General features: G+C 56.7%; 2 protein-coding genes across 2 annotated transcripts; one reads left to right on the top strand and one right to left on the bottom strand.

Annotated features, from left to right (window-relative positions):
- The first annotated feature begins 884 nt into the window (after nt 1-884).
- RPL19 (ribosomal protein L19) lies at nt 885-5,630 on the top strand. The gene is made up of 6 exons (XM_026512971.4): nt 885-943; nt 1,855-1,961; nt 3,437-3,559; nt 4,197-4,317; nt 4,961-5,071; nt 5,425-5,630. Exons 1-6 carry the CDS (start codon nt 939-941, stop codon nt 5,546-5,548), a joined length of 591 nt encoding a protein of 196 aa, XP_026368756.1. The 5' UTR covers nt 885-938; the 3' UTR covers nt 5,549-5,630.
- Nucleotides 5,631-10,633: 5,003 nt separating this feature from the next.
- STAC2 (SH3 and cysteine rich domain 2) lies at nt 10,634-22,786 on the bottom strand. The gene is made up of 11 exons (XM_026512970.4): nt 22,356-22,786; nt 16,032-16,338; nt 15,586-15,683; nt 15,347-15,437; nt 14,651-14,763; nt 14,489-14,561; nt 14,335-14,396; nt 13,764-13,861; nt 13,330-13,381; nt 12,831-12,968; nt 10,634-12,229 (listed from the first exon to the last, which is right to left on the bottom strand). Exons 1-11 carry the CDS (start codon nt 22,443-22,445, stop codon nt 12,125-12,127), a joined length of 1,227 nt encoding a protein of 408 aa, XP_026368755.2. The 5' UTR covers nt 22,446-22,786; the 3' UTR covers nt 10,634-12,124.
- Nucleotides 22,787-25,093: the final 2,307 nt, after the last annotated feature.

The raw sequence follows: 25,093 nt of genomic DNA, 5'->3' as shown, positions 1-25,093 counted from the left end.
GATGAGAGAGATGGGTGCTCAGCCAGAGCCAAGCAAGGAGAGCCAGGACTCAGATCTAGGTTTCTTGAACCCCAGAATATTCTCTTTGGGGTTTTGCATTGGGTGTTTCAGAGCAGGAGAAAAGAACTACGGGTGGCCCTGCATTCCATTTTTTTTTTTTAACTTTCACAGCTATTCATTCAGTCAGCCCATGCGCAATTTCTCACATGCTTACTATATGCAAGGCTCCATGTCTCCTGTAGTACATACAGCGAGAACCAAACAACACTGGTTCCTGTCACCAAGGACTTCATATCCTCTTCTGCAAGTTAATTCATGTGGCTTTCACAACGGATGACAGGAAAGTTAGGATTCGGTACACTTTACAGAGGAGCTGACTGAAGCGCTGCGACATTAAGGACCACAGTGACACAAAAATATAAACTCCTATGTCTGGTATCTATCCTGTGCTGCAGGGGTTCCCAATGTACTGGGAGAGGGACTGATCTCTCCCCTCGTTGTCTTCTCTTACTCCATTCACTAATATTTTTTCGCTAGGAAAACGTCATGCCAGAGAATCCAGGACGCCTGCAACCAGTAGGCCACTCTAGCAAAACTACATCCCGCCTGCGCCATCCGGCCGTGACTTCCGGTTTCCGCTTCCCACGTGATCAGGTCCCCTTGCTGCGCATGCCTAGTAGGAAGTCGGACTATACCATTTTGCCTCAGCGAAAGGATCTATTTTTCTATGTTTTTAAGTTTAAAACCGATTCACACGATTAGGCTTCTATTACCTCGGTCTTCAGAGAGGATAAGAGTAAGTTTAGGGTGGTAGAGGATGCAAGGACGGGCGGGGAATACGGGCGGAAGCGGAGGAAGGGATGGGCTCTCCCCTTCACAGATAATGGGAGGAGCCCGGCCAGAGGGAGTTCTTTCCTTTCGGCGCTGCGGCCGCAGCCATGAGGTGAGGGCGCGCGGGCCTCTGGTTTTGGTTGATCCGAGGTGCCGGCGGGCGGCAGGGCCTGTTTCCGTGGCTCCGGGTGGGAGAGATGAGGTGGAGGCACCCCTGAAGCAGCCGGTCTCGGAGTTTGGGATGGGTCAGAGTGCCCTAGGCCCCGGCCTCGAGGGGAATGGGGGGGGGACCGTCCCGCTAACGCGAGGCCGCGGGAAGGGTGGGCCCCGCGCCCCATATGGGTCGCGAGCGACTTGCGCGGAAGGTGGAAGGGTCTCGGCGGGGTCTAGACTGTGGCCCCCTTACTCGGTGGGCGCCCCTGATCGGAGCCGAGCTCTGCTTCCATGTGACGTAGGACAGGTCTCGCGTAGGCCTCGGGCCGCAGACTGCTTAGGGTGAGCGATTCCTAGCACTTTAACGCCTTCCCCCCAGTGGACGGTCCCTAAGAAAACTCTAAGGCTAGCGGAACGTAAACTTATTACTGTGATAAGACGAGGAAAACGGGCCCAAGAAGTAAAGGACTAGACGAGCAAATCAGACCCTCTGGCCTCGGATTCTTAGACGCCTTTTTTTTACAGCTTAGTACCAGAAAGGGCAGAAGCCCCCCCCCCTTCATCCCAGTTTTATCCATTAGCCTCATTTTCCAGAGGAGAAAACTGAGGCAGAGAAGTAAGGCAAAGCTTGGACTTTATTCTCATTCTAGGGCGACCAGTTGCCCCCCCCCCCAGGAATGCACAGCACAAAAATCTTGCTATGGGAAAGATTCTTAATATCGGGGTGGAGGGTGGGATGTTGCCCTAAATACTGAGTGCTTACACACATCCAATTCCCGTGTTTTATGTTTCGCAGCATTAAAAGATCGGAAGGCAGGTCTTGCAGGGGAATGGCTTCCAGTGCTTGATAATGTTTTCTGTTTGTCACAGTATGCTCAGGCTTCAGAAGAGGCTTGCCTCCAGTGTCCTCCGCTGTGGCAAGAAGAAGGTCTGGTTGGACCCCAACGAGACCAATGAAATTGCCAATGCCAACTCCCGTGAGTTCTTGGGATCTTCTTCACCCTACCCCTTTCTCATCATGAGATCAAAGATGTCACGATTTTATTGGCTCTTAAACCTAGGAAAGCTCATAGTCTGGGATCTTCTAAAAGGGAGGGTCCCAGAAATACGGAGATACCAGAGGTTCTCTACCTGCCGTTTGTCAGAATGACAGGATAGAAGTTAATGGAACAACCCAGTGTTATATTAATGATTATTGTTAAAGTGGACATTGTTTTATAACTATATGAAGGATTTATGAGGAGACAGTACAGGGACTGGGAGGGAGTAGAGATGGCCAAGGGAATGATGAAGGATGGATTGGGAAGACCTGGGACCTCGGGCTTTAGTAAAGGCCTCTTGGCATATAATTATTCAGGGCAGCTAAACATATGTCAGTCGTGCAAATAGCAACATCTCCGCATTACTTCTGTGTAATATTATTACAGAAAGTCATCTTCGTTAAAGATAGTAAGGTGGGCTTTATTCGGGACCATTGCTGCAAGTTAGGGACCACTGCAGCAGGATTTTACAGTGAGGGGGGGGTGGAGGTTGCACTCAGGTCTGAACATAGCATGGGCAAGTAGAAATTTATGGCCAGGGAGGGTTGTATGAGGGTCAGTGGATGGAAGATGACTAAGAAGAAACCCTAATGGTAAGGGGCTGGGAGGATCCTGGCTAGACTGACCTAACAGGATTGTTGCTAAAGACAGGCCAGGATGATCAGACATAACCTGGGGAATGTTGGTGGATTGGGAACCTGATGTTATTACAAAGACTAGAATTTACAAGGACCTGGCACAGGTGGGCCTCAATGGTGGTTCAGGAGCCTGATTAAAGTTTGGTCAAGCAACGAATGTTGGTCAATACCAGGGAATTTCTTAGCCAGTTTGAATTTGTGGCATTGTGACATGTGCTCAGAATATCCTAATCCTGGGGCACCTGGGTGGCTCAGTTAAGCGTCTGCCTTCGGCTCGGGGTGTGATCCCGGAGTTCTGGGATCGAGCCCCACGTCAGGCTCTTTCCACTGGGAGCCTCCTTCTTCCTCTCCCACTCCCCCTGCTTGTGTTCCCTCTCTCGCTGGCTGGCTGACTCTCTCAAATAAATAAATAAATAATCTTAAAAAAAAAAAAAAAAAAAGAATATCCTAATCCTGTTTTAGACCAGTAGCTAATAGGTGAGATAGGGTCTGAAGGACTAGGCCATATCTGTACACTCTTGATCACACATTCCCAAATACATACAGTTTGAGTGTCCTGTAAAACATCTAGGAAAATAGAACAAAAGGGTTTTTTTTTTTTGTTTGTTTTTTAACAGAAGAGAAATAAGAAGTTCAGTATTTGTATCATTTTGAGACCACTGGGCCAGGGATGTGAGCAATGTCTCTGGCCTGTCCTGTTTGGACTCTGGGTTATGACTGGTATTTTGGGGACCAGGCCCCAGGTTACTGACTAGATACATTATGTTATCCCAGGTCAGCAGATCCGAAAACTGATCAAAGATGGGCTGATCATCCGGAAGCCCGTGACTGTCCATTCCCGAGCTCGGTGTCGGAAAAACACTTTGGCCCGCCGGAAGGGCAGGCATATGGGCATTGGTAAGTGTGTTCTTCCCTTTTCTCTGAGACTATAGCATTGCCTAAGTCTAGACTGGGATGTATCCAGGATCTTTTTCTTTCCATTTTGTCTCCTCGTAAGCCCTTTTCTTACCCCATAATATTAGATGTGTCTTCTCTGTGTGCAACTCAGAAAGTTGACACTAGTGTCGGAGTTGAAGGTATTGGTAGAAAGAGGTCACATGTATTGAGCACCTACACTATGCCAGGGATTCTACTGGGTACTTGAAAATGTGGTCCAGTAAATCCTAGAACTGCTTTCTAGGGTTAGGATGATTGAGGGAGATGAAGGTCACAGCTCCTTTAAAGCCCTTGGCAGCTTACCGTACTGCCTGGGTGCACGCCCTGACCTCTACACAGTCTGCATAAAGTGGACGGGCAATAATTAATTGCCTTGTTGGTGCTTCCTTAAAATGAATAAATGAAAGAAATGCTTAGCGTCATCATCTGCAAAGTGAAAGCGATGCTGCTGAAAGTGAGGTCAGGCACTTGGCACATGACTGAGTGAATTGTCAAGTGTTGGAGAAATCGGCAGCTGTCGTCGTGACCAAGCCACTGGCTCTCGTAACTGACTTGAGACCCAGAGCGCTACAGTGCACTTAACTCCCTTTCCCTGCAGGTAAGAGAAAAGGTACTGCCAATGCTCGGATGCCTGAGAAGGTAACCTGGATGAGGAGAATGAGAATTCTGCGCCGGCTGCTCAGAAGATACCGTGAATCTAAGAAGATTGACCGTCACATGTAAGCACACCCTCTTCCTGGGCCCACTAAGACCCATTTGGTGCTTTGATGGCTTGTGCTCTGCACAGACCCACAGTCTTTCTCATTGGCTTTGGGGACGGAGCCATGTGTCTTAGGCCTTTCAAAGAAAGTTCTTCGGGGGCGCCTGGGTGGCGCAGTCCTTAAGCGTCTGCCTTCGGCTCAGGGCGTAATCCCGGCGTTCCGGGACCGAGTCCCACATCGGGCTCCTCCGCTGGGAGCCTGCTTCTTCCTCTCCCACTCCCCTGCTGTGTTCCCTCTCTCGCTGGCTGTCTCTTTGTCACATAAATAAATAAAATCTTAAATAAATAAATAAAGAGCAAACATTTAAAAATAAAAAAAGAAAGAAAGTTCTTCCATTCTGTCCTGTGTCATCTGTCTGTCCCTTCCCCCCTCCAGCCCCCTACATAAGCAACATCAGGATAGCCCAAGAATTGAATTTAACCTGCCAGGCAAGCTCTTCTGTCTGGAAACGGCACAAAAGTCTTGGTTTGGGGAAAACCGTTTGTGCGGGATAGAAAGGAGAGGAACCCTACATAGCTAGGGACCTTACGTAGGGGGGCAGACGCCAGGCCAGCGTCTGCTCCCGTTGCTGACTGGAGCCTCTGCGCCTTCTGCCCTGCAGGTATCACAGCCTGTACCTGAAAGTGAAGGGTAACGTGTTCAAAAACAAGCGGATCCTCATGGAGCACATCCACAAGCTGAAGGCGGACAAGGCCCGCAAGAAGCTGCTGGCGTAAGTTTTTCTCAGGATTGGCCTCTGTCACGGGGCAGGTTCTTTGATCTTCATTATAAGGGTTCTTCTGAGACCTTTAAAATGCACTCATGCCTAATTTTGACTTGCACACGGTCTGTCCAGAAAACAGCTGTTGAGTTAGATAGAAATACACGCTCCTCTGTTGCCTACACCACCTGCCATCATGGCGGGGTGGGGCCTGTGGCTTAGTTGAAGCAGGAGCTTGTGGTGGCCCCAGTGACTCATTCCTCAGGCTGACGAGGCTCAGAGGGAGAGGTCTGGGCCCGTGCTTCTGTCTCCCCCGCAGCTCATTTATTCTCAGACTGACCCGTCTTTCCTCTTCTAACATCCAGTGACCAGGCTGAGGCTCGCAGGTCTAAGACCAAGGAGGCTCGCAAGCGCCGTGAAGAGCGGCTCCAGGCCAAGAAGGAGGAGATCATCAAGACTCTGTCTAAGGAGGAAGAGACCAAGAAATAAAACTCCCTCTCTCTCGTCTGTACATAGTGGCCTTGGCGACAGCACAGATCCAGTTACTCAATAAAACAGTCCTTTGCCTCTCGCTGCTTCCGAAGTTTCTGGCTGCTTGGTGGGGCTTCGCTATTGAGAGAATCAGAACTGACTGCACACTGAGGGTTGGGGCGCAGGCCCTTGCAGGGTGCCTTTTCATGTCTTCTTGGCTCCTGGCCCCTGGTTGTGCTCGTGTCCATCCATGGGAGATAGCGGGGTTTCTTACCTCGGTTTAGTTGGGTGTAGGGCCTGATCTGAAGGAAGGGAAAGAATGTTTTCTTCTCGTGTCTCCAAAATCCTGTGCTTCAAAACTGCCCTTCACAGCAGAAAGTGGGTCACAGGTCACAAGTGGTCCCGAATGTCAGTTGGGAACCAACAGAAATTGTGAAATCAGTTGTCACATTGTTTAAAAAGTATCAAGATACTATGCATGTATTTCTCAGCTGTGCATCAGGGTCCAGGGTTGAAGTCGACCATCCTAGACCCCAGGACTGGGGAGTCAGCTACCACCTGCCCAGAAGCTAGGCCACCTGGACTTAACTGCCGACCTCCGCCCTAAGCTGCCCAAATGGCCTTGAGGTCTTTTGAGCATCCCAATTTCTAGACATCTTTTCTTTCCTCCCAAGAGGGATTTTTAGGGGTGTCTGGCCGGCTCAGAACAACATGCACTAGGGGCGCCTGGGTGGCTCAGTCAGTGAATCATCTGCCTTCTGCTCAGGTCATAATCCCAGGGTCCCGGGATGGAGCCCTATGTCAGCTCCCTGCTCAGTGAAGTGCTCGCTCGCTCTCCCCCCCCCCCTTCGCAATCTCTCCCTCAAATAAAAATCTTAAAAAACATTAACATGCACTCGATCTTGGGGTTGTGAGTTTGAACCCCAGGCTGGGTGTAGAGATTACTAAAAACTTTCATGGTGTTTTGGTTTAAATTCACATGGGGTGCAAAGGAAAAGGCTTTTCTCAGCAGAAATTGGGATGAGCACTGGTCAAAGCCATTGTGAGTTGCTTAATGAATTCGTATCCCCTTTTACAAACAGGAGTAAGTTTTATTTTGCCATGTAGCTGGTAGTAATAACCGCCAGTAAATGCTTCCATGAAGTACCCGCTCTGTGAGCCACGAGCTGTGAGGCACTAGACACTAGACGTCTGTTCTCCAATCCTAACGTAAAGTAGGCTTACTCTCCATTTGGACATGAGAGCAGTGACCTGACGTGCTGGGTTTGCACAGCCTGCGTGTTGGGGACAGGAAAATGGATACAAGATGTTTAGGAAGTAAAATCGGACTTGGTGGACATTGTGGGGGCTGAGGAAGAAGTGGCTTGGTCCCCAGGCCTCGAGCTTTGGGGGACTGGGCAGGTGATGCCTTCGGCGATAGGGAGAATGGTTAGGCGAGCTTTGGATATTGAGTGGGTGGCAGTTTGAAGGACAGATGTCCACGTAGGAGGTGTCAGTCAGCCAGTTAAATACAGGAGTGTCAGAGGTCTAGGTTGGGGAGAAAAGTGGCTGAGAAGGGGTCCCCTCGTTTAGTCCGTGGCATAGCTAGGATACATGCCTGTCCTGCTTTCCTTCCTGCCCTCCACCCCTCTCCGGAGGAGTAATGTGAAGGCCAGTTGGGGACTTCAGCGGCTGTGCTGGGCAGGTGTTCCCATCTGCACGTGCATCAGAAAGACAAAACTGATGTTCTTGGGGGACACCAGACCCCTCTCCTACTCTGCCTTTAGGGTCCTCGTCCAGTCCGGACAGGGTGGGGCAGGTGGGTAGCCCAAGGCAGAGCAGCCCAGACTCAGAAATATCCGGAGGATTTTCACCACCACCCATGTGCATCAGAACCTGATTTTTGGGTTCCCTGTGACGACTGTAGCAGCCTGTGTGAACTTTATCCTTTAGCTGGTGCTGGAATCCTTTGCCATTGCAAGTGGGGGAGGCTGTGGCCTAGAAGGGGAAGGACCTTCACGAAGCTTCCAGCTTGGATCATGGGACACCTCCTTCCCAAGCGTGGCTGGACCACAAGAGGAAGGGCATTGAAGGCCACCCCCTTCCACTCCCCTCATCACCTCCCCCCCCAAGTGGAGGGATAACAGGAAGGAGAAAAATGTTAGCCTGGGGACCCTCCACGGGGCTTTCTGAGCTTGCAACTTCAAGCCGGTTTCCCCCCTGGACCAGGAGATGGCGCTGTTCTCTTGCAGGTTGCTGCAGGGGTAGGAAACCGCCTCATTTTGGGGGTGGTTTTGGAAAGAGTTGGGGTGGGAAAGAAGGGTTCTGGGTTGTAGGAGCCTATCTCTTGGGAAACCTCGGGTTTAGTCACTTCTTTCTGAAGCTCACCACAGGCCTGGAGGTTACTTTTTTTTTTTTTTTACCGTGGGCCTCCAACCCCTTCCCAGGGCAGGGCTGGGGAGGGCCCCCTTAGCAGGCAGATCCCCAGAAGTAACCGCTGGATCTCTTCCAGGTCCTGGAGCCCAGGGAAATTCCGATGGGAAGACGGGTCCCACCATATAGTTCTGCGTATTGTTTAAAGGGGCTTGTGGCCCTCAGGTAAAGTCTCCCTGAGCAAGTCCGGTTCCATTTGCGGGGGAAGAAACTCAGGCCTGGAGAAGCCAATGCCTCCCCAGAATCTCGGCGTGGCTCGAACACGCACCTGCCTTTGATTCTCCCGACGTGGGAGGGTGTGATTCGGAGTAGGGAGCCTCGGACGTGCTGCACGCACAGCTGCTGTAGGGCCGCGAGCCGGAGAAGGGGACCAGGGTCCTTGGTCCCCTTCCCAGTGCTCTCTCCAAGGCTAAGAGAGGGAGACTCCCAGGTTAACTCCCTGCCAGCACAGGGAGGGCAGAGGCTGGACGTCTGCCGCTGCCTCCCTTGCACTCCTCGGCAGATGTCTCCAGCCTGTCCCAAGCGCTGGGGTGGAAGGTGTCAAGGATGGGGGCTGAAGAAGGCTGACAAGGAGTGGAACTAGCAAGATGGGTGAGGTTGCACAGAGGGGCTCATTCTATGCCCCCCCCCAACAATGGTATCCATCTCTCTGCTCTTTCAGGCCTCTTGTCTCTGGCTTCCAGATGCCCCCTCTTTTCGCATCTCCCCGAAGTCTTTCCGCAGACCATCTATGCCAGGTTAAGCTCAGGCTGAGGTGCAGGGAGGGAGGGCACGCGTGGGTCAGACAATAGAGCCGAATGGGGAGCTGGCACGGGCGGGCTCCTGGGCATCCTCTGCCTGAGGCCAATAGTACTGCTGGCCCAGCCACCCCCAGAGTGGGCACAGAGGAGGGCAGAGGCTATCGTGGGGGCACCAGCTGTTCCCAGCCCCCAGGCTGTGAGCGTGCTGTTAGTGGTTCAGTCACCCGAAAAAGCTGCTGCACTCAGCAGTGCGGCAAATGGGCTCGAGAGGAGGCGGGGTCCGGGCCAGCTGCTGGCTGGTGGCGGGCACAAGCAGAGCATGCAGAAAGCTTGGCTCAAAAGCTCTCACTCTCTCCAGTGAGGGGGACTTTCGATCCCTGGAGCCCCTGGCCCAGCATCTCGGGGTGTCTCTGTTTCCATCTTGTTGGTTTGAGGCACCGAGGGACCCAGGTCAGGAAAGGGCCAGACTGGGAGGCAAGAGACATGATTTCTGAGACTGGCTTGGTCACCAATTTGCTGGGTGACCTTGGGCAAGTTACGGGTCCACTCTGGGCTTCAGTGTCCCTATGTATGTATAACAGAGGCAAGGTGGGGGCACCTGGATGGCTCAGTCGTTAAGCGTCTGCCTTCGGCTCAGGGCGTTATGGGATCGAGCCCCACATTGGGCTCCTCTGCTGAGAGCCTGCTTCTTCCTCTCCCACTCCCCCGGCCTGTGTTCCCTCTCTCGCTGCTGTCTCTCTCTGTCAAACAAATAAATAAAATCTTAAAAAAACAAAAAACAGAGGCAAGGTGGGGCTGGATAAGCTGTATATAACCTTGAGTATGCCGCCTGATATATCTGTGCCTCAGTTTCTTCATCTGTGAAAAGGGGAGAGCGCCACTTTCCTCACTGGGTCATTGAGAGGGTCACACAAAGTTCCTGGCATGGGTCTCCAGGCACAGCGGGTGCCTATTTAGAGGAGTTCCCCTCTCTTGAAGCCACTGGACTGGGGTTGGGACCCCTTTTATCATTCCCACCATCAGCGGTCCTAGAAAGGAGAGGTCACCCTCCTCTTCCCACTCACCCACCAAGCTCCGGGGCCTTCCCTGGATGAGGGGACCCAACCGAAGCTCAGCATCTGGCCCTACCTGGCCGACCTTGCTTTGGTGGGTGGGGGGCTGGAAGGCAGAAGCGCGGGGTGCCGATCAGGAGGGGCAGCAACCCCGCCCCCCGCATTCTGGCGGCACCGGCGTGGCCCTGGCACCCCCGCAGCCCGCCTCTCTCTCCCTCTGCGCTCCCCTCTGCCTATAAATAGACCAGGACGTGGCTGCCTTGGCGATGACGCGGCCAGGCGGGCGGAGGGGAAAGAGGCAGCTCTGCTGCGGAGCAGGTGGGCGGCGGGCACTGGTGCGGGAGGGGCGCCGCCGCCGGCCCCCTGCGTGCCAGGCTCTCCATGACGGGCGGGATTGAGTCATCTCGGGGCCTCACTATCGGCGACCGTCCCCGCCGCCAGCCTTTCTGCCTCGGCTTTGGGGGCGCGGCGGGGGCGAGGCCGACCGCGGGTGGTCGCGGAGGCCACCGCCCGGTGCGCGGGAACGGGGCTGAGGCGCATAGCCGGGCGCCCGCCCCCTGCGGACGCAGGTGTGCATCGAGCCAGAAAGTGGCCGCAGCTGCACCCTCTCCCCTTCCAGCGCCCCCGAACATCCCACCCCACCCCACCCCTGCCCTACTTTTCTCTGGAACTCCTCCCCGGATCCCCCATCTCAGACTGCTGCGGGGGAAGGGATCGGGGAAGCATGGGGACCCCTGCAACGTCTGGGCCAGCCCCAGCACCCCTCCTCTCAGAGAGCCACAAATTCTTCCACCTCCAGGCTTGTCTCCTTTTGGCACCTCCAGCCCCCACCCCACTCCATGCACCTTTCCTTCCTCTCTCCCAAGCAGATACACAGAGTAGACGGATTGGGACAAGAAACATTTATTTAAGGGTCTGGGGGCTCAGCAATGCCCCAGCAGACCCATCATGCAGCCTCATGTACAGTGGGCATTGGGCCCGCCCCTGGGATATTGCTGGGGGGGGCCCCGTGGCAGCAAACAGGGCAGTGTGGCTTGAGCCCCTCTCCGAGGGGAGAAGTGGTGCAGGGGACAGTGGGTAGGAGCATGTGTCCCTCCCACTGGATGGGAGGGTGTGACTGTGCCCAGGATGGGGGCTGGCATTGGCTGGCACGATCAAGGGCACGAAAAGAGGCTCTGAGCTTGGAGGGAGAGGGTGGTTGGCACCAGAAAAAAGCGACCTGCAAGGGAGGGGTCCTCTTCGTGTGTGCCCACCCTACCCCCAGGGTGCCTACCCGCTTCCTTTCCTGGTGGCCAAACAAGGATTTGCCTGCCTTGACCATCTCCCACTCCCTCTTCCTCCCAGGACTCTGTGTCCAGGATAAGGGTGCAGATACAGCTAGAAGAGGGACCCCTGCACTAAAGGAGGGGTCCCAGTGTTTCCTGCAACACTCAGAGGAAGGGGGTGAGGAAGGGCCAAGGCAAGGTGGGCCCCAAGGGTGGGGCTCCCGGGGCGGGCCTTGTGAGACCTGGGACAGGAAGTAAGCACAGCTCTCCTGGCTGGTCGCCCCGCCTCCAGGGACTTCCAGAGTCCTGACGGTGAAATGGGGCTTCTGGCCAAGCACAGGCTCGGTTTTTGTTCTCAGCCGGGTTTCCGTGCAGTCTGCTCCGGAGTGTCCCTCTCCAGTGTACAAGGGTACCATGAGGCTGCTGTGTGGGGACTGTTCTCCTTGAGGAGACAGTCTCTGATGGACCACGCTTTCCCCAGAACTTGGCCCTCCCCTCCTCGGTCTGTCCGGGTTTCAAGTAATGGCAGAGATTCCCGCAGAACTTTCCTGAGAATTGATGGAGTGACAGAGGTGGTGAAACCAGGAGGTGGCCTTGGGATCCTCCTGCAGCCCTGAATCGCCTCCCAACCCCGGGGGGAGGGAAGATGCCTTCCCAAGGCCCCACTTCCTTCCAAAGGGGCAGCTGCGGGGTCACACACCTAGACCCAAGCAGGGGCTCTGTGGGGAAGAGGGGAAAGGGCATGCAAAGGTAGTGTGGACATGGGAAGGCTCTCTGGATAAAGCGGCAGGAAAGTTCCCCGGGAACACCCTCCTCCCCAGGGCTGCACTCAGCGTGGCAACTGGGGGTGTCTGGGCATTGGCTGGACCTACCTGGAGCTTCCCCATTCCCTCCCACTTTCTCCTCCTTCCTCATTCCTAAGTCCCAGAGGAGCAACTCCCTCAGGGCACCTTGGGACCCACAAAATAAAACCTTCCTCAGTGCAGAAGGGTCCCAAGTCCCGGGGAGCGACCCCTAGGAGCGAGGCAGAGGGCAGAAGAGTGTGGGCGGGCGCCTGCCCCCTCTGGGGCCAGAAGCAAGGGCCAGGCATGGGCAGGGGTGGCATCTGGGTTCTCTTGGCTCCTCTCAGATCTCGGTCAGGGCGTCGGCTGGCACCAAGCCCCGCTTCTTGCCACTGCTGACGCGGATGAAGCCGTCAGCATCCTTGCTCCTGCCCACACCCACACAGATCTGAGGAGGAGAGACATGGAGCTGAGTCCTGGCTCTGCCTACAGCCCTGGCCCCGACTCCTGCCGATGGCTCCCAGGGGGCCACCCCAGGGGATGATGGGACCAGGATGAGATGTGGTTGGAGACATCAGCTGGAGTGATGGGAGCAGATCCCATGAGGGTACTGGGCACGGCAGCAAGATGAGGACATCAGCAGACGCTGACTGGCACTTTGGGGGCTGACCTTGGAGATCAGCTGGCCTAATGCCCCAGCTCAACTCCCATTTCACAGAGGAGGTAAGGGGAGGGAAAGGGTTTGCTGGAGCTTACACAACAAGCCGGAGGCATAGCCGACATTCAAACCCAAGCCTCCAGACTCCTCATCCAGTGCTCTTCCCCTCCGCCAAGCTGTCTCTAACCAAATTCAGCCCCCTGCCTGTGTTGGCCACCAGCCCCAGATTGCCAGCAGGAGATGACAGGAGGGCCCTGCGGTCCCACCTTTCTAACCCTCCTTCCCTCCCGCGGCCAGGCTGCAAGTGTCCTCATCCAGGGCATTCGCCGCCACCCCTGCCGCCTCTCTCCCATGCCCACCTCTCCGGCCACTGCAGGGCCCAGGCACTCACCTGGTTCTCCTTGAGGCTCATGTACCCCTGTTCCTTGTTCCCAGAGAAGGGATGGCAGCAGCGCCAAACGTTCTCGCCTGGCCTGACTCGCTGCACAAAATTGGCTGGGAAGAAGCCAACCCGGTCGCCAATCTTGCCCTGGGGATAAGGCTGGCAATGAGCGCCAGGGCCACCCCCTGCCACATGGCTTCCTCTAGACTTGAAGCCCGTTCAGAGCCAAGGCCATCAAACTCCAGATCCTGGGCTGCCTATATCCGAACCCCCAGTAGGGTGGCTTCTGCATTGCGAAGGGCGTGAGGTGAGCAGAGGGACAAGGCTGAGACCGGGAGGGTCGAAGTGAGAGCAAGTCCCAAGTGTTGGTCCTAGGCTTGGCGACGGCCAGTGGCTGGAGGAGGGGAGGTCTTTGGGCCTTGGGGGAAAAGGTGGGGCAACACCCCTGAAGGTGGGGAATGGTGGGGCGCCTACCAGGGTCCCTCTGCTCCCCACCCTGCCAAGTCACCTTCCACCAGTCCTCGTTAGAGTCATCCACCAGCATGATCCGGTCCCCAGGCCTGGGAGGACAGAGCTGGGGTTGCAGATGGACAGGAGGGACCTGCCCTTTCCACATCTTAACCATCTGGGGCCCCCAGATCCCCAGCACACACACCCCCCTGCAGCTGCGGGAGGATTCTTGATGCTATCAGAGGACACTGTGACCACTGGTACAGCAGACACTCCCTAGAGCCCGGGCCGGGGGCAAGAGGTAGGACATCGGCACCAATCTCTTTTGGACTCAGGGCAGGCCAGCTCCTCTCTGGGCTTAGCTGTCTCATGCATGCCAGGAGAAGGTTCCCGAAGGTCCCCCTCACACTCTCGTTCCAAGGTCTGGGAGCAGAGCCCTGAGCTTGGAGCCCGGTGGCTGCCCAGTGGGGCTGGACCCCAAAGAGGACTTACTGCAGAGCCAGGTCATTGTTTTCTTGGGGCAGAAACTTGTAGAGCGCGACGTAGGAGTACATGGGCCCCACGTCCTTTCGCAGGGGGGGTTTGGGGGGCTGTGGAAAAGCTCCGGGTCAGTGATGGGAGGGGGACACTCTCCTCATGCCACCCACTGTTCACTGGCCCTGACCTTGCCTACCCTGGGGGGGCTAGGAGGTGGGACACAGTGCACCTGGGTCCGCGACAGGGAGAGGTCAGTTTCTCCTATTTTCCATGTTCATCCTTGGGGGACCGGGCCAAGGATGGAGAAAGGGATACTCCTCTGCTTGCTGCACCCTGGAACTGCCCACTCTTGGGGAGTTGGCCCAGGACTGGGCACAGTAAACATTGGCTCAACGGTGGGAGGGGTGATACCCCCTACTTTCCTTGCGTACTCACCCTGGCATTGCCCATCCCCGTAGACTGAGGATAAGTGACGGAGCAGTGACACTCCCACTCACCATGCTCTCACCCACCTATGGATCAATGACAAGAAGTGACATCCCCTCCCCATCTGGCCTCCCAGGGCTCAGTGCCAGCATGACCTCACCTGTTGTCCGGGGCTCTTCTCCTCCGCTCCTGACCCTTCACTCTCGCCCGGGGCTGTGAATACTAGAAATGCCAGGGCAGGGCGAGGGCGTGAGGCGGCAGGGAGTGGCCTGCACTGTGCTCCATTCCTGTCCCTGGTCCCCACCTCCACTCACCACTGTCTCCAGGGCCCTCCTCTGAGCTGCGGATGCTGCCTTCCCCATCCTCAGTCAGCTCCTCCCGCTCACTCTGGGGACAAATGGGGGGAGGCCTCAGCCCCTGGACCCTCACCCTCCGAGACCCCTGCCCCCCAGGCTCGCCTTTGGTGCCTGACGTACCAGGCTCCGCGTGGGGGACTCCGAGGTACTGCTGAAGCTGGAGCGGTTCATCAGAGCCAGGGAGGTGCCATAGCGCAGGGTCTCGTAGACGGGGTCCACCTTCCCGCCGGCCCCTGCCAAGGAGCCACCCTCAAGGCCGGGCACCCAGCTGCCAACCTTGCTCTGCCTGAAGCCCTGTATCCCTTAAACTCCCTCCGCCCCAGCCAAGACGTCTGTCCTTTCTTTAACTCCCTGTCCCATCCCACCCCGGGTCCCTCTCTGCCCACACCAGTCGTCCCCAGATCCTCTTGGAATAGCTCCCCATCCTTCTTATCCCTGGACACCGTCCCTCTCCCTGCGGATGAGGACAGTGCCTACTTTCTTCTCTAGTCCCTATCCTTCTCGGTTCAGGCGTTCGTGAGCATGACGATGAACTGACGATCTGTGTGGCCAGCTCCCTTCCTAGACCTTGAACTCCACCTTCTTCAGTGCTGTGCCCCCATGTCTAGCACAGAGCCTGGCACTTAGTAAGTGTTCTATAAGATGTCTGTTGAAGGGTGAATGAAGGAAGGAAGGAAGGAATGCGCCTACAGGCAGGACGAGGGCACTCAGAGCGGGGAAGTGCCACAGACTGGCCGTGCTGAGTGACTCAGGTGCCCATCTGAGGGATGTGTGGGTTTCTCATCATAGCCCAGGAGCCATGGGGGGGACACTCACCAGTGGGTGGGGACTCTCTGCTTGTGACACAGGCTGGGGGTGGCTCATGCACGAGGAGCGGGGAGCTGAAGTTGCGACGGAAGGAGGAGGACTGCGGCAAGAGGGAGCAGAGAGAAGGCAGGAGGCCGTCACAGCCCGCCGAGAGCTTGTCCTTCCCGGGGCCCCAGGACCACGCTGCGGGAGGAACCAGCCTGGGGGGGGCACCCACAGCCAGCCAACCCCACACGGCCCCCACTCACCGCCTTGCCTGGGCATTGCTGGCGGGAGATCTCCTCAGAGCACCAGAGATGGACGCTGACCTTGCACGCCTTACACCGCAAACCCTGCTTGGAGTTTCCTGGGGACAGTTTGGGTTCAACAAGAAGGATTAGGCAAAGGAGGATGCATCCAGGGGCAAGGAGCAAAGGGGGCAGGTTAGGGCATTGGACAGAGGAAGGGGTCGGTCATCCTCATGTCAGCCTCGGGGCCTATGCCCACCCCTCATACACTTGCGGGTCAACCGAAGCCCGAGTTCCTAGTAAACACAGTGACACTGGGCACCCGCCCACCCCCCCAAGGTTGCTCATTCGTCCACCCAGGGTGAGGGGCACAGTTCGGATGGAGGGCCCTGAAGAGCAAGAGCCCAACATTGGGCATCCTTCCCACCCCCACCCTGACCCATCTCCTTGACACTCCAGGCACCTACCCACAATGAGCTGGTGGCAGAGCTCACAGGGGCTGGCTCTCTTGAAGACGTGTTCCTGGAAGCTGTGCAGTCTTACTGGTTTGAGTGGTGCCAGGGGCCGTGGGATGGGGCAGGGGGAGGGGGCCGGGGTTGGGAGGCCCCCGTCTGTAGATGCCGGTGGTGGGGAGGGAGGGGGCAGCGGAGTTGGGGGGGTCAGCAGCACCTCAGTGGGGCACTTGAGCTCAGAGCCCGAGCGAAGGAAGAAGTTCTCCACACTCTTACTTCGGAGGATGGTCTTGAGGGAAAGCGAGCGCTTGAACCGCTGCAGCTGAGAGAGGAAGTGGGGCTGTGAGTGAAAGCCAGAGGGGACTGGCTCTGAGCCAGGATCTCTCCTTGGTCAGCGGCAGCCTCGAAGTACTAGGAGAGAGGCTGCCCTGTTCCAGAAGGTGGTCCCAATCCCGGATGCCGACAGGAGCCAGGTGGGTAATGTCCACGAGCAAAGGAGTTCTGGCTGGGCAGGTACAGTTGGGAGTGGTGAGCACTGCAACAGGCTGGCCCGGCAGAGAGCAGCTGCTCGGGTCCCCTGGACAAATGGGGCTAGTCCACATGGCCAGCCCCCTGGGGCCAGGCTTTCCAATTTTTCAAAAGAAATCTGGACTTTTCTGTGAATTTGGATAGAAACAAATTCAAGAGGTTGTATTTCCTTTTTTTCATTGCAGAAATCCTAGTGTACTATGTTTCCTACGCTTTGCTTTTTTCACTTAACAGTAAATCTTGGAAATCATTCCATACCGACGCATAAAGAGTTTCATCATTCTTGTTCATGGCTTTCATCGTATGGGTGTACTATTTACTCAAGTTAAAGAAAATAATACTTTGGGGGCCGAACAAACACACCAGGTCCCCAGTTTTCCACCTGTGTTCTCGAACAGGCTGGGAGTGGGGGAGGGGTCATCCTGGACCCTCATCGTCAGGGCTGATTCTTCCTCCAAAATCGCTCTCCAGCGCATCCCCTATAATCACTTCATCATCTCCACAGCCCTGCCCCAGGTCAGAGCCACAACCCCTTGCCTCCACCCTGCCCGTCTCCCTCTGCTCTCCCTACAGCTGCCAGGGAGGTGATCCCTGGCCTGGCTAAACACTTCTCGTGGCTCGTCAGGACACAGCCAAGGCCCTCGCTCCAGTCATGAGACTGCAGCTTGGCTGAGCCTTCCCTTCCAGCCCATGGCTTCCACCTGCAGCCCAGACATGGGGATTCTCCAACTCGTCCGCGTTTATTCCCCTGGGCGTTTTTGATGTGTCTGTCCTTTACTCTGCCTTATCCAATTAATACCCTCTTTATCCTTCAGGGTTTCCAGTGACTGTTCCTCCACCGGGAAGCAGTGTCTTCTGCAGGAATTCCATTTGGTATAACCACTCCCTCCTCTGGGGCCCACTGTACCTAGTACTGACTTCCGTTACAGACCCAATCCGGTTTACGTCATTTACTTCTTACTCCCCCAGGAGACTGGAGCCCCTCGAGTCAGGGACAGTTGAACCAAATCCCCGCACAGAGCCCCAAGACACAGTAGGTGCTCAGTCAATATTTGTTGATTAAATGGTGGGCAAGAGCCTGGCACCCTAAATGGGGCCCATGTTCTGCCACGCAGGGTCGATTCTGCAGTAAGGCCGGAGTGAATTCCATTGCTCACCCCAACACATCCTTCTCGAGTCTGCCCAGAGTGAGGTCTGGAAACATCTCTACCCAGATCCCTGAACCTCTTCCCCAGTGGTGAGAGCCCCCTCACCCCTGCCCACTCCTTCCTACGGGTGATCGGTGAAGCAGGCCGGAGGCCTGGCTTCAGGCAGGGAGAATTGGTCAGGGTTCCCAGCTGGTCCATCAAGCAGCCTGTGTGACCCCAGGGAGGCCAGCAGGCAGCAAAACATAGGAAGAAGCAGAGAGGGAGAGGGAGAGGGAGACGTTTGGGCACGAGGCAGGCCCCGGTGTGCCAGCTGGGAGGCCGGAGCCTTGGGGTGTCTGGCATGCTCAGTTACCCAGCTCCTTCCAAATTCAGCTTCCTGTACAGCACTGTGGGCTTCTTTGTGCGTCTCTGAGAAGCAGGGCCCCAGGCCCCAGATCCCTGGGTATTAGGGCAGAGGTGGAGGGCCAGAGGGACAATTAATTAGAACACAAAGGTATTCTATGAGCCAGTGTGATTCTGGGGGCTCTCACAGGCCCAGAGAGGCAGGAGAACCACCCACCATTCTGCCCAGGGGCCAGAGCACAGAGCACAAGAGGGCTCTGTTAGGATGTGCTGGGGGGGTTGGGCGCAAAACTAAACCTGCCGCCTGAAGGCAAGTCACTTCACTTCTACTCTCCCAGCCTCAGTTTCCCCACGTCCGAGAGGAAGGAGGCAGGACTAGATGCTTTCTAAGCAATGCAAGGCTCTGCGTCCAAAAAGTAAACACATAAAGATATAATGAGGGGCCGTCATTGTCAGAATCCTGGGATCAAGCTGGCACGTCACTGGCACACTTCCTAACCCTGGCACTGCCCTCCACACAGGGATGGTTATTGTCCCACTTTGCAGATGAACTCATAGGCGCCTAGGACTTAAATCACCTGAATGTGGTGAGTCCTCAGCTGGTGAGTGGCAGAGCCAGAACTTGAACCAGTGGCTTTGGCTGTTGAGCCCAAATGGCCAGAAGAGTCCCACCACTCTGGGCTCTGCCTGAGCCCTCACCCCAGCCCCTTGGCTATGCCATGTGCTTGTCCACCGGGTCGGTCATGAAATTTAGGGTTGGAAGGAACCTGCGAGACTGGCCACCTAGGGTAGTCCCCCAGCCCATACTATCATCCCACCATGCCTTGGCCATGTCCCCTCTGAACAGTAGTCTGACTCTGTGGGTCACCTCTCGTGGCAGGAAGCACACCCTCTCCTGGGACAGTCATTCCATCTTTGGGCAGCCGCAGTCGCTGCAAAGTGCTTCCCTATATAGAGCTGAAACCTGCCTCCCTGAGATCTTTTTGCCTATCAGCTCTGTTCCTCCCTTGGCTCCAGAAAGGGTTACTCCCTCTTACATATATATCAGTCCTTCAAATATTGGAGGACATCAGTTGTGCTCCCCCACCCCTCCATGAGATCTAAAGCCCCCTTACTCTCCAGCCTCTGCCCGTTCCTTGTTTTTCCCTGGCCTCGGTGCCCAGTGTCACCTCTGGAGGGTACAGAGGTCTCTGGAACAGAATGTTCCCCAGCACTGGGGCAGCCCCAGTTCTGCTCCCGACTCCCGGGCTCTGCTCCGGGCCCCAGATCCCGGGAGGGCAGAGAAGCGGGAAGGAACAGCGCATCACCTGGGATGGCTGGCAGATGTCAAGGGCTGTGGCTGGACAGCAGGATGGGGGCACTCCTGCCAAACGGCGTGACACCTGTCCGCTCAGGAGACCTCTGGCTTGGCCACTCAAACCTCACTTTGGCTTGGCCCGGCCAGGTATTCCCACTCTTGGGACTCCTAGTCCCAGAGAGGACTTTTTCCCTATCTCCCATCGGCTATTTTTTTGGTGCCCGCCAGTGTCCCAGGACCCTTTCCCTGGCATGGAGAAAAGTTGCCATGTACCCCGGCAACCTGACCCCCCTGGATCCTATTCTCTCCGATGTACCAGCAGCTGGTCTGGCTTGGAGCCTGGACCACCAGGCCCGTTTTTCTGAATCCCTTCCCAGAGGCTGGGCCTGGCCTGCCTGCCTCCTCCCTACCTCCCCACATACTGGATGGTCCCTTCATTTCCTCAACTCCCCACAACATTGCCTCGCTTCCTTCCCTCCAGCTCCTGAAAGGGCACTCAGCAGCTGGTGGTGGGTGGTGGCGGATGTGGCACAAGCTGACTCAGATGGCAGAGTCGGCATGGCAGGGTCTTCCCCAGGATGGCACCAAAGGGGGTGAGGGTCCCACCCCGTGGCAGGATGGCATGGGGACCCAGAGATGGCAATGATGGCACCAGGAGGGTCACTGAGTAGCTCGGGTGCAGGGATAGGATCCAACCTTAGCGTGGGTAGGAGGCTGGACTTGGGGGGCAAGAAATGCCCAGGAGGCCCCCAGCACTGAGGAATAAGCCCGGAATGTTGGCTTCAGTGCCTGAGGAACACCAGCCCCATCTTTGGACCTGCCTCAAACTCTCCCTTCCCCCTTCCCCAAGCCCTATAGTCTGGAGACCAAAGCTTCTTCAGGACAGGTTGACGTGCAGCGAGCGGAAGGGGCTGGCAGGGCCCTGAATCCTCTCCCTGCCCACCTCTGCTTCCTGAATACCCCCACCCAGATGCCCAGCCCAGCCTGTGTTGTGGTAACAGTCCTTCACAAGGGTGAGGTTTAGGGAAGGGGGGCAGAGGGGCAGGGCCAGGTATGCAATCCCCTTCCTCTCGCTCTTGGGATCTCCATGGCTCAGGTTCAGAGGTGATGGCATTGGATGGTCCTTGTGCTTGGAGGAGGGAGGTACAGACCTGCCAGGCCCTGACCTCCCCTTGGCCACACAGCTGAGTTTGCAGCCTGTGGGTTCGCTGAGGCAGCAGTGCCCCGGCTCCGCCTGCTTTCGGAGAGCTCTTAAGAAGCGGGGCAGGCAGCCAGGCCTCCTGTGGGAAGCAAGGCAGGGCCTGGAAGACCCCCCCCCCCCCCTTGGAGAGCAAGGGGAATGTATCTGTCAGTCATGGGCCACTAGGAGGCAACTGGGAAGTCCAGGGATATTGGTACTCAGGATGGGGCTCAATTCCTGGAACCCTCTGCTTTAAAAAAAAGCCATCACAAATATTCTAAGCAGTACCTTCCCGCCCCAAGACCTCCCTCCTTTCCTGGCAGAGACTTGGATCTCTGAGTGGGAGTTAACTCTGTGGTCTGAAAGACCACAGTCTCATTCTCAGAAGGAAGCAGAAGGTCAAGTTCAGATCTGAAGACTGACATGGAGACCCAGTGGTCTCGCTGGTTTAGAGAAGAGGAGTTCCCTGGGGTGCCCCGGTCAGGCCCCACCCTGCCCCTACTCCTCTACTCCTGGTCACTCTCTAGATGACCTTGACCTTGAATTAACCTCATAGCCTGAGGGGTGGCCTGGACAGAATTAGGAGCAAGATGGGCATTGGAAAGAGTTATAGATGAGCTCTCGACACCTGGAAGGAGCCAAAGACCCCACCTGTTTTTTTGGTCTTCAGTGCCCCCTCCTCGACCGGGTAAACAGGAGCTGGTGGGAACAAAACACCAGGGTGCAAGGGAGAGGGAAGGAGGCCTTGGCCTGATGTCTGGGGAGGAGGCAGGGGGCGCCCTTCACAGCCTCCTTTTCTCCTCCCAGCCCCAGCCGGCTCAGCTCATGTTGCCCCCACAGAACTTCCTGCGGGTCACTCGTGAGCACCTAGAACTTGGGGAGGAAGTGCACAGATTGGGGGGGGGGCGTTAAATTTAAGTGGAGGCCTCTCCCAACCCCTATAGCCCCAGGCGTCTGGGCTCCGCCTGCCTTCACTGGGGAATGATTTATTCATTGTGACTCCTGCAGGAGTAACAATCATACATAATTAGGGTTAATTATGACATTCATTAATTACGATGACTTCTCTTTTTGCTTCCACCCACCCAGCCCCCGCCCCCTGTCCCGCTCCCGGGGTGGGGGGTGGGGCTGCCTGTCCTTCTGCTCTGGAGCCGCAGCAACAGTCGCCCGGTCCCCGCCCGCGATGGCCAGCGCTGCCGCAGCCCCCAGCGCGCACTGGGAAGCTACGCACCCCCGGGCCGCGGCCTCACGTCCTCGAGCCTAACCTGGCTGGGAGGAGGGAATGCAGGACTGCGGCGGGTCCGAGAGAGACATCCAGAGAGACTCAGAGATAAACATATACAGACGCCGAAAGAAAGCGGGAGAGACACCAAGACAAACAGGTTGTAGAGACATTTTCAGAGAGACGCGGGCAGAGAGGGACAGACTGAGCTACAGACAGAGACCTGGCGGACGCGGGAGGGGTACGCCTCGCACGCACACACCGGCGCATACACCGGCCCACACCCGCTACACACCGCTACACACTCCCTCCGCCTTCGCTGCGCCGATTCCCTCCAACAAAGCCGAGTTACAACCTCCCCGGAGGGTCGCGGCAGCGCGTCCGCTCATCACGCGCGCAAGGGCGTGTCGTGCTCGTGTGATGGGGGCTCCCTGTGGCCCCTCGTCGCGAACCCGCTCGCCCTGGTCGCCGCGCAGAGCCTTCGGGATCACACGGGTTCCGCTGCCGCGACCCCGGGGCACCAGAGCCCACAGTGGTGACCGCGTCGGGGAGAGGGCACCCGGGCTGGGGACGCACCGGGCAGGGGTCCAGAGGGGTCCAGGCCTCTCGCCTCCTGAGTTACCTTGGTTTCCTGGAGGGCAGAGACGGTCCCCGGGGGGGTGTGGGTGGCCGCGTCATCCGGTTCGTTCTCCTTTTCGCTCATTTCGGTCATGGTTGGGGGACAGGGGAAGAGTGGGTGCCAAGACCCGACGGCAGGCCCGCTGGGGGCAGGTTGCAGGTGACAGACGTCTGTCTGGGACCCTAAGGCCCTTCTCCAGAGACTGCCCCCCAGTGAACCCCAGGAAAAATCCGCCCAGGCAAAGCGACCCCCCACTGCCGGGAGCGGGCAGAGAAAGTTCCCGGGTTGGCCAGTGAAGAGGGGTAATTACACGGAGCCGCGGGAGCCGGACGACCCCGGGAACGAGGACCGAGGGTCTGCAGAGAATGCTGCTCGGAGCGAGGGGAGGAGGGAAGTGGGGACGCGGGGATGAGCAGAGGGAGGGAGCGACGGAGCAGTCCGTGTCCGGCCGGCTCCGCCGTCCTCTGTGCCCGCCCCCCCATCCCTTACCCCCTCCCCCCACCGGCCCCAGCCCGGCACCCGGAGGCCCCTCCGCCCAGTCCTCGCCTTCCAACTTTGATTTAGGAGGTCGCCTGGTCCCTCCCCCTTCCCTCCGCGGCTCCCCCGCGCCGCTATGCAAATCAGGTTCTCAGCTATTGGTTGCCGTGATGGCCAGGAGGGCAAGCTGGGCGGAGCCTGGGGAGGGCTCGATAAGACGGGGAGGAGCCTGAAGGGTAAAGATGTGGGGAGGGGGTAGTTTGACACCCAAAGACCCGGAGTGGGGGGCGTGACAAAGTCGTGGAAGACTTGGGAGACCATATTAAGAGTCTGGATGGGATTAAGGGGAACAGAAAAAGGTTGGATCTGCAGAAGGGTAGTTGGGAGTGACATCAAAGTCAGGACTTTCTGATAGCGAAGTAGTGGAAGAATGTGGACCCTTCTGCCCCATTAACTGGATGTCTCTGCCCTGGAGACTCCAAATATACACATCCCTGGACTATGAAGGGGTGTCGTCATAGTCCTCAAGCAGAGGGCTCTGCTCCTCAAGCAGAGAAGGGACAATTGCACATCATGTGTCAAAGACCAGACCTTACAATCCCTCCATTGTGGAGGCAAAGCAAGATTCCTTTCTAGTCTTGGCCTTCAGAAGTCGGCAGAGAAGGGGCCTCAGTCCCCACACCTAAGGTCCCCAAACCTCTCCAAGACAAGGTCCCCTCCTAGAGATCCTACCACACATGGAGTTAGATCAGGGGGGTAGGGAGAGGTGGTGGGAAGAGGGTTCTTACTCTTCAAGTTGTCCTCTGTCCACTTGGCCTGAAGCTACCTCTTCAGGCGGTTTGCTTACCTGCCATTTCCCGCAAGTCCTCCTCCCTCACCGCCAGCCCTCTCTCTTCCTGCTCCTTTTGGCCCTGACCAAAAGGTCTAGCTTTATCTCCTGGCCTGTCCAAAGAAAAGGGAGGTAGGTTGGGGGTTGAAGGAATCCTTCCTTGGGTGTGGGTGGAGAAACTTCTGGATCAAAGTCTCCCTCCTCCAGGGGCTCCTCTACTGTGGATGATGAGATGGGGGTGGGGAGGGTAGCACCCAAGAGGGTTCTGCCTTTATGCCAGGCTGGGGAACAGAGGCTGAACCCTGTGTCCTCCCTCCTGCCGGCCCCTGCACATAGTCATTCATGCAATCTCTGTCCTCCCGAGAGTGAGCTCACCGTTGGAGCACTGCTCAGGTTACTCTGTGCAGGGACAGAGATTTATTTGTCAGTGGCAGAAGTAGGACAAGGGCAGAAGTGAGGGTTTGTGGTTGTGGGGCCTTAGTCCCCTCCCCCTCCAGATCCACCCACATCAGCTGCGGACGGACTCTGAATGCTGCTTTCCTGAAAGGAGCTTCGAAGGATCCTGGCGTCAGCCCTCAGACCAAAGACCCATTCATTAGCCAGCCTTCTGCCAAAGCCCTCGGAGGTGAGGGGGGCCGTCTTCCCTCTGGCCCAGCCCAGATGAGCCCAACAACGCTCCCCGGACACTCGGATTTCGGGGTGCTTGAATCACCCTGAGATAGGGTCATCACGCCGTCATCTAGCCTGGGCTGGAGCAAACAGGGACCTCTTCTGTGTTGGAGACCTCCTGAGAGGAGGTGCCCCTGTTTCCGCCCAAAGAGCAGAGATACTGAGTTTCTCAGACTGTAATACCTATATAATTGTGAATTAATTGTGAGGCCTCGGGCAGGTAGCGGAAACTTTTAGAGCCTTGATTTCTTCATCAGCAGCACGGAGGCAGTCCTACCTCACTGCGAGAACGACTGAGGCAGCTCTCCTTAGCCCAGGGAAGACGGCAGGGAAAGTTGGTTTCTTCTTTCCCTCCTTTCTTCAGAGAGACTGGTCCCTTCCCAGTGTTTTCCCAGGGGCAGAGAGAAGAAACGGCTTTCTCCTCTCACTTTCCTGTTAATTCATGGGGGATCCAACTCCAAAGGAGATTCTGGGGGGATGGTTGGGGGGGAGAATTCCCAGGGGAAACAGTGCTCCCAGTAACCCAGGAAAGCCAGGGAAGCTGGTGGGCTCTGGGGTCCATCTGGTCTAGGCATCAGAAGCCCAAGGTGCGGCAAATACAGAGGAGGCAGGGGGCTGGATCCCATGACCTCTGGATGTCCTTTCTGGCCTGCAGCCTTCGTGTTCAGAGCAGTCTTTCATGAACTAAGCCTGAGTCATTGCCTCCGTGCTGACAACTCCCACTGCAGTGACTGGGGACAGGACAGGAGTAGCCGGGCTAGCTTCT

This window comes from Ursus arctos, unplaced genomic scaffold (assembly GCF_023065955.2).
Source record: "Ursus arctos isolate Adak ecotype North America unplaced genomic scaffold, UrsArc2.0 scaffold_24, whole genome shotgun sequence".
Taxonomy (NCBI): domain Eukaryota; kingdom Metazoa; phylum Chordata; class Mammalia; order Carnivora; family Ursidae; genus Ursus; species Ursus arctos.
Note: the sequence above shows the minus strand (reverse complement) of the source record. Positions and strands in the feature narration are given on the sequence as shown.